The 8,712-nt window shown below is 40.3% G+C and overlaps 1 protein-coding gene across 2 annotated transcripts in view; it reads left to right on the forward strand.

Annotated features, from left to right (window-relative positions):
* The window catches only part of Tnks2 (tankyrase 2), a 58,472-nt gene extending 50,625 nt beyond the window's left edge, over positions 1 to 7,847 (forward strand). For both annotated transcript variants that reach the window (XM_050158476.1, XM_050158487.1), the window contains 3 exons: positions 1,637 to 1,823; positions 5,039 to 5,195; positions 5,706 to 7,847. In XM_050158476.1, the coding sequence (XP_050014433.1) occupies positions 1,637 to 1,823; positions 5,039 to 5,195; positions 5,706 to 5,768 (407 nt within the window). In that variant the 3' untranslated portion in view covers positions 5,769 to 7,847. The remainder of the gene's footprint in view (positions 1 to 1,636; positions 1,824 to 5,038; positions 5,196 to 5,705) is intronic.
* Positions 7,848 to 8,712: the final 865 nt, after the last annotated feature.

The raw sequence follows: 8,712 nt of genomic DNA on the forward strand, positions 1-8,712 counted from the left end.
TGTTGGTCTTTTCAGGTTTATAGCAGAGCTAAATATAGGTTTTTCACATTGTTTATCAAAGCCTTTGGGTATCTTGCCCATAGGCCCTTCAGAAACTATAAAGATTGATAAAAGTGTTAAGCTTGACAGTCTCCTATTAGAATAGTTATAACTGGACAGATTCTTGTACTCATTTTAAAGCCATAAAAGGTCATGACAATAATTTCATGACACTTATTAACTTGGTGTTAACTTATTACTTATTAACTTGGTGTTATAATGAATGCATTATCTTGTTTTAGATAGCATCTCTTGTAGCCAAAGCTAGCCTCAAACTGTGTGTAGTGGAGGATGACCATAAACTTCTGATACTTCTGTCTCTATCTCCCAAGTGCTGGAGTTACAGGCATATTCCACCAAGTCTGCTGTTGAATGTTTTTTGTTGTTTCTTGTTTGTGTGTGTGTGTTTGTGTGTTTTAAACTAAATAAATGGTGAGTTTGTTTGTTTTATTTTTTGGAGTAATTCAAAATATAGCTCTATTTTCAATATTTCTGTAAAATAAAATACAGTATATTTTCTTTTCTCTTAGTGAATAGACTACTGGTTTTGTTTTTAAAGATTTATTTATTATGTATACAGTAGTCTCCCTGCATGTATGCCTGAAGGCCAGAAGAGGGCACCAGATCTCAGTCATAGATGGTTGTGAGCCACCTTGTGGTTGCTGGGAATTGCAAGACCTGGTTGTATTTGTTTAGCTTTGCTATATGAAGTGAACTGTGACACTCTCAGTCCTGGATTTGTTTATGTTTGACTCTGGGATTTGATAACTTTTACATCAGTTATTTCGAATAATATGTTGGGGTTTTGTTGGGTTTTTTTTTCCTGATTGAATCTGTCCTTTAGCATCTTAACCACAACCCTATTAGAATTTCTGTTACTACTAGGAATCCTTCTCTAAAAATAACAAGCCAGGGTCTGAAGAGACAGCTTAGCAGTAATGAGCACATACTGCTGTACCTCCAGCTTCAGAGACTACAGCACCCTCTGTCCTCTGCAGACACCTGCACTTATGTACACAACTCACACAGACATACACATAATTGAAAATAAAGTATTTTTTAAAAATTTAAAAATGGCACCAGGTGGTAGGGCAGACAGACATCTTTAATCCCAGCACTCAGAAGGCAGAGACAGGTGGATTTCTGTGAGTTTGAGGCCAGCCTGGTATACAGAGTGAGTCCCAGGACAGCCAGAGCTATTACACAAAAAAAACCCTGTCTCAACAAAAACAAAAAATTAAAAAATAACAAGCCAGCTGATAGTGTTTTCAATAGTGGTTCATTTTCAAGAATTAATATTCAGGGACCAGGTGTGGTGACAGACACCTTTAACTCAGCACTAGGAGTTAGAAGCAGGTGAATATCTGAGTTCAAGGCCAGTCTGGTCAGCATAGTGAGTTCCAGGACAGCCAGGGCTGTATAGAAACACACTGTCTCAAAAACAAAGAATTTAACGTTCAGGGCTGGGTGTGTGACTCGGTGCTTGACTGGCATGCCCAAAGCCCTGAGTTTAATCGTAGTTTCTTAGAAAAGTTATCTTACCAAAAGCTTTAGTTTTGCTTTCTAAGTTGTTATTTCCCACCTATTTGTATTTTAGGGTCTCCTTTTGTGAACGCAATTATCCACAAGGGCTTTGATGAAAGGCATGCATACATAGGTGGCATGTTTGGAGCTGGAATTTATTTTGCTGAAAACTCTTCCAAAAGCAATCAGTATGTATATGGAATTGGAGGTGGCACTGGATGTCCAATTCACAAAGACAGATCTTGTTACATTTGCCACAGGTGAGTTTTTTATTACTTGTTTTGGTAATAATTAGATGAAAACTGATTATATATTTGAGAAACTTGAAGGGCAAAGCATATCTGACAATGTGAAGGATCCAGATAAAACTGTCTCCTCACAAGTTAAAATAATAGCTAATATTTACTGGAGGATCTGAATGGGCCAGCATGATTCTAAGCAGTTATTCAATTTCTCATTTGAATGCTGTACTTCATAAAGAATACTGAGGTGAGCTGGGTGGTGGCGCACACTTTTAATCCCAGCATGGGGGAGGGGCGGGGGAGGCAGAGGTAAGTGGATCTCTGTGAATTCGAGGCCAACTTGGTCTACAGAGTAAGTTCCAGGACAGATTCCAAAGCTATACAGAGAAACCCTCTCTCAAAAACAAACAAAAAATGTAATTACATTTATTGGGGCTGGAGATGGTTCAGCGGTTAAAAGTAATGACTGTTCTTCCAGAGGACCTGGGTTCAATTCCCAGCACCTCACAACTGTAACTCCAGTTTCAGAGGACCTGATACCATCACACAGACATACATGCAGGCAAAGCAGCAATGCAGATGATGATGATGATGATGATGGTGATGGTGATGATGAAGAATTATTTGAGCCAGGCAGTGGTGGCACACACCTTTAATCCCAGCACTTGGGAGGCAGAAGCAGGTAGATCTCTGAGTTTGAGGCCACCCTAGACTACAGAGCAAATTTCAGGATAGCCAAGGCTACACTTAGATACCCTGTCTCAAATTAGAAACCCTGTCTTGAAAAACCAAAAAAACAAACAAAACAAAAAAGGATATGGAATAGGAAACTTTGGGGGCTGGAGAGGTGGCTCAGTGGTTAAGAGCACTGGGCTCCTCTTCCAGAGGTCCTGAGTTCAATCCCCAGCAACCATGTGGTAGCTCACAGCCATCTATAATGAGATCTGGCGCCCTCTTCTGGCCTGCAGGCATTCATGCAGGCTGAACACTGTATACATAATAAATAAATTTAGGGGAGTGGTGCTGAGGTGAGCCAGCAAGGTAGTGCACACCTACTGTCCCACTGTGTTGACAGATGAGAATGGGACGTTAGGAGTTCAAGGCTACCTAGGCAAACAGAGCTAACCCTAGCTCACGCAGGAAAAAATAGCCAGACATGGTGGAACATGTTTTGCCATTAATCCCAAAACTCTTGAGGCAGAGGCAGGTGAATCTCTGTGTCTAAAGAGAGGCAGAGTGGCAGGTGGGGGGAATCCACAAATGCTGAGTAGAAGGACATTGAGCACTAAAGCCTTTGAATATTGCAGACCTGTAGATTCCAGAAAAATCTTGTTATCGATCTAGGGATAGGCGTGGGGTTTTGGGTTTAGTGCCCATCAGATACACTCACATAAACACACAATGCTATTGGTTGTCTAGTTACTAATTTTATGATAATTCCTGTAGGAACTTCTTTTTCATTATAGTATCCTAAGCCTCTTTCTAACATTACATCCATAAAATGCTTTAATTCTCTTTAGAATGTAGTTATTAAATGACTTTCTACCTCCCCTCTTTTAGTTAGTTGCCTATTCTCAGTTCTTTAAATCATTTAGGTAACAACGCTAATTTATAAAATTTTTGTAGGCACATAAAGTTTCTTTCGCCATTTGAGAGATCAAATAACATTGGTTACTAAGATTTATTCCACAGTTAGGGCCCTGATTTTTCAGGCCTGAGCAATACTTTTCAAGCCTTAGGATATGTCAGAATTACCTTGAAAGTTTGTTAAAATGCAGACTGCTGAGTGTAGAGAAGAGGCACAGCAGTAAAAAGAAGACCAAGGTTTTAATTCTTTTTGCCCATGTGGTTCACAACCATCTGTAATTCCCAATGCCAGGAGATTTGACACCTTCTTCTGGCCTCCTTGAGCAGGCATACACATAATACATACATACATACATATATACATACATACATACATACATACATACATACATACAATATGTGTGTGATGTTTTACCCTTTTGGCTTTTTGAGGGACCCACTACCCAGCTCCCAAATAAATCACATACAGAAGTTTATTCCTAGTTATGAATGCCCAGCCTTAACTTACTTCTTGCCAGCTTCTCTTAAATTATCCCAACTACCTTTTGCCTCTGGGCTTTTATTTTTCTATTTCTCTATACCTTTCTTTACTTCTTTCTCCGTGGCTTGCTGTGTAGCTGGGTGACTGGACCCTGGTGTCCTCCTCCTCCACTCTGATTTCTCCTTCTATTTATACTCTCTGCCTGCTAGCCCTGCCTCGCTATTGGCCATTCAGCTCTTTAATAGGACCATCAGGTGTTTTAGACAGGCACAGTAACACAGCTTCACAGAGTTAAGTGCTGCATAAAGAAAAGCCACACACCTCAAAATAATATTCCCAACATAAATAAATACCCACACACATAATATAAAAATCTTGAAAAACAACAAAACAAGCATGCAGACCTCTAGGCCCCACCTCTTGCATGGCTGGGATGAGACGATAGCACTGGATTTTCCACCAAGTTCCTGGGTGAAGCATTGCTAGAGCAATACTTCTGTCTAGGCACCATGTTTAATCCCTGGCCTGGGAGGCAGAGAAAGGCAGATCTCTGAGTTCAAGGCTAGTTTGGTCTACAGAGGGAGTTTCAGGACAGCCAGGGCTACACAGAGAAACCTTGTCTACAAAAACAGAAACAAAAAATAAGAATTAATACTCCTCTCCCCACATCATATCCACACATAGAAAGTCTCACTTTACTGGTTTCCTGTCTGTCTGCCTCCCTCTCTTTCTCCCCCCCCCCACATTGTATGTGTGGGGGGGGTGGGGGACAACAACACAAGTCTCACTCTATCCCAGGCTGTCCTCAAACCTCCTGCCTCGGCCTCCTGAGTGCTAGTATTCACTAGGCCCAGCTTTTCTGCCATTATTTCCCCTACGTTTAGGCTTAGGTTTTATATCAGGAGGTACCTTCTAGGTATGAATTACCATTTTTGTTTTGGGTCACAAATCTGTACTGTTTAGGGGCTACAGAATTTCAAATTCTGTAAATTGAATGCTTGAGTTTGACTTATCTTCTGTGCAGTGTTCTCTGGCTCCCCTAAGCTGTTGTTGGAACACAATACTTACTGGTTGTCTGGAAATAGTTATTGACATAAAACTTTACTGTTCTGGGTTTGTGTGTTCGATCTGTTTTCAGGGTGAAATTTTCCTTTTCATGTTTTAGGCAGCTGCTCTTTTGCCGAGTGACCTTAGGAAAGTCTTTCCTGCAGTTCAGTGCAATGAAAATGGCACATTCTCCTCCCGGCCATCACTCAGTCACTGGGCGGCCCAGTGTAAACGGCCTGGCGTTAGCCGAGTATGTGATTTACAGAGGAGAGCAGGTACTTCATTTCTGTTTTTCTTCAGCAGTGTGTGGCTCTTACATGTTGCCTTAACTGGATTTGGGTGTGGGGAGGATAATTTCAGGCTTGGAAATTTACAAATAAAATATTTGGCATAGATTTTCAAAATGAGAAAAAAAAAAGTTGATAAACCTATCTAACCTGTTCAAAGTTTGTCGGTCATTACTGGATCTTTTCCCCCTTTTTTCTATAAAATTTAGCAGTGATGTTCAATTCTTTCTTGCTGTCAGTGACAAAACCCTATTGAAGTGCTGGTCTAGAGCAGCATCCTAAGTCAGGGTTGGTGGCAGAATTCCCTCAGATACTGACAGCAGCAGACATGACTTAATACCCACCCTAGACCTGCCTGCTGAGAGGACCTCAAGGAGTAGAATCAGGGTGGGAATATTTCGAGAAATATCCCCAGGTAGTTCTGGTCTGCAGACTCTTCAAGGTTTGGGATGCTTATGCAAAGACACCTTAACACTTGAACTAATCTTTCTCTTCCAGGCTTATCCTGAATATTTAATTACTTACCAGATTGTCAGGCCTGAAGGTATGGTTGACGGCTGAAACCAATTCCACCAAACCTAACGTCCCAAGCAGCTGATGGCCTCTTAAGGTTCACTCCTTGGCTGGAAAAAAAATCATCCTGGCTACAAGCCTGTGGCAAAAGCGATAAAAATGTGAAAGAAGCTTAACATTCTGACTTGATAAAGCTTTAATAATGTACAGTGTTTCTAAGTATTTCCTGTTTCTCAGCACTTTAACAGATGCCATTCCAGGTTCAACTGGGTTTATCTGTACTAAATTATAAACAGTTAACTTGAATCTTTTATACATTGTGTATTGATTCTAACAAAAATGGTGATGCCCTCAACAGAACTCATTTTACTAATCAGTCCTGTGTTCTTTAAAACACAGCATTTACACTGAATACAATTTCATTTGTAAAATGTAAATAAGAGCTTTTGTACTAGCCCGATATTTATTTACATTGCTTTGTACTATAAACTGTTCTAGAGCTGCAGCGGTTTACAGAGTATTTTCATATGTGTTGCTCATCTGTGTTTTCATCTGTCATCGCCTGAGTGATCGCTACATTTGATTCCAGAGGCTGCTCGGTTGCTGGTGGAGACTTAGTGGGAAAACATTGATTTATCAAATTTAATTTGCCTGATGGAAGCATTTCTCTCACAAGAAATACTTTCTCATTTAAGAATTTTGTGACTACTCTGGGAATTCCTTTTGTGATGCCTTTGTATCTACAAGGCATACATTCCAGAGAGCTCTGGTGGGGACTGGTGGCTCAAGAGGCCTTTTCGATGGCCTCAAACTCAAGTTCTTGCTTTAGAGAGCTTTCTGATGTTCTGAACATCAGAACACGCTCCCGCAAGGTCTCAAGAGGCCTAAGCCTTGGCTCTGATTTTGGAATGTAAGTAGAAGTTCAGTTTTAGTTAAGGGGAAGGCAGTCCTGAGCAATTTCCCAATCAGTTCTAACGACCTCAGTCTAAAAGGGAGGGATAGTGGGAGTAGGTCTTTTCTTTTCTCTCTCTCTCTCTCTCTCTCTCTCTCTCTCTCTAAGTTTTTCTTGATCTTTTGGTTGTATTTATGGCCAAGTCTACTTATCATGAGTAAACATAACCCAGAACCATGAGTGTGAGTATATCCGTCTATGGGCTGTGGGTAGCCTCTGAAATGGACAAACCCAGTGCTTCCTACTCCTGCCAAGGCATTCTGCCCAGTTGGAAATACACCGTCACGGGCTTATGTTCAGCATGACAGCTGTGGGAGAAGTTGCTTTCCATGACAGGCCACTCTAGACTGTTCTAATGTAAGCCCTATAATCACCATCTTGCACAGAGGCCTACCTTCCTGCAGTACACTCAGAAATCAAGGAGAGACTTTACCCACCTAAGTCTTTGTAAATGAGGATGTCCTCTTTCCTCTCTGCAACACTTTATCTTTGTTTCACATTTACTTGTCTCTTAATTAACTGCTCTTTATAGAAACTTGTACATATAGTTGCTCAAAAGTCAAATTTATTGTCTATGAATTAAGAGAAATGTATTTCTGGATTTATTCCTCTGATGTAAATTGTTAAGGATTAAGTGGTTAAAACCTGATCTGGAAGTGCTTTTATATCGCTCTCTATTAATTACAAATGTGATCCTAAAATCATTTCTTGAAACATAAAAAGAGTATGCCAAATTTTATAAAAATTTTCAGGTTCTGTAAGCTTTTGGGTTTTATAGTTAAAAGATAGTGAAATTAATTAATGGGGTTTATATTTACATACTTCTCAAGTTTGGCCTATATTATACTCTGCGTGGATCTGGAATTGTTTCTCATGTAGAATCATGTTGTTAGGAGCTGTGTTACCTCCTCTGACCCATTGCTTACTTGTGTTGTTCCCACTGTGGCAAATGCTAGCATGGCAATGTTTATTGGGAGCTGGGAGTTTGGGGTGTGGTTTAGTGCTTTGCATGAAATATCTTACTTTATAATGATGGAATTGTTTTTTCTTTTGCCTTGTGATTTTTTTTTTGAAGTGAATTTAATTTGTGTGTGTGGTGCTCTTCCGCCCGTCTGTGTCTCACTTGTATCACATTCCATGCCCTCACTTAATTCTTAATAAACTGTTTACTTGTTTTCTGGGTAGCATGATAATTACTGGAGTAGTGTAAATGTGTTGAATGGTCCTTGAGAAATTCATTGAGAGTATAGTAAATCATAATTTCAGGAAAACAGTGTATTTTGAGTCTGATAGTGTCAGGGTGCAGCATAAATGTAAAATGTTGACTGTTGTGGCCGTACTTATTCAGATCTTTATGATAAAAGTAAGATGTGTTTGAACGTTTACACCATCCGAGATGACGTTGGTGGTCCTAAAAATTCATCAAATTCAGTCTGCTTAGCTTATAAAGAGAAATATATTTTTGTTTTCTATGTCAAAAACATTCTTGATAAGTTTCCAAATCTCAGTCATATTTTTTCTCTAGAAGGAAAAAAAGTGGTGTATTTTCTATTTCCATGTGCTGATGACCTGTATGTAATCAGTCCTCAGTGTTCCATGAGAAGAGAGTGCTGGTACAGGTATCCCCCAGTCTCACTCCGAAGTCTATTTAAGCTGCTTTATCTTCCTGCTTCATCTAAGATGATACTGAAGTGTTTGCTTGCTGTTTCCTGAGTGCATGCCCACGTATGATGTGATCCAGTTGTTTGCAGGTTGAGGAAAGAAAACTTGCAAATAAATTTCCCAAAGCTTTTAACTATTAGTTCTCGACTGTGCTTTTACCACCTGTCCTGTCCAGTTAGCAGACTCCAGTGATGGAAAGTGTGCAGAGGTCCCTGGAGAATACTGCCGTTCACCGCCCCCTAACACCCCAGGACACACCCTGTGTTTCCTGGCCTACTGGGTTGTGGCCTGAAATAGTTACTGCTATTACTTGTCCTCTCCACCTAGGCACTCGCTCAGCTCACAGTTGCTATTCCCATAACATGGATACCGGGAGTC

Source organism: Alexandromys fortis, unplaced genomic scaffold (assembly GCF_014885135.2).
Source record: "Alexandromys fortis isolate MF-2015 unplaced genomic scaffold, M_Fortis_MF-2015_v1.1 scaffold_10, whole genome shotgun sequence".
NCBI classification, from domain to species: domain Eukaryota; kingdom Metazoa; phylum Chordata; class Mammalia; order Rodentia; family Cricetidae; genus Alexandromys; species Alexandromys fortis.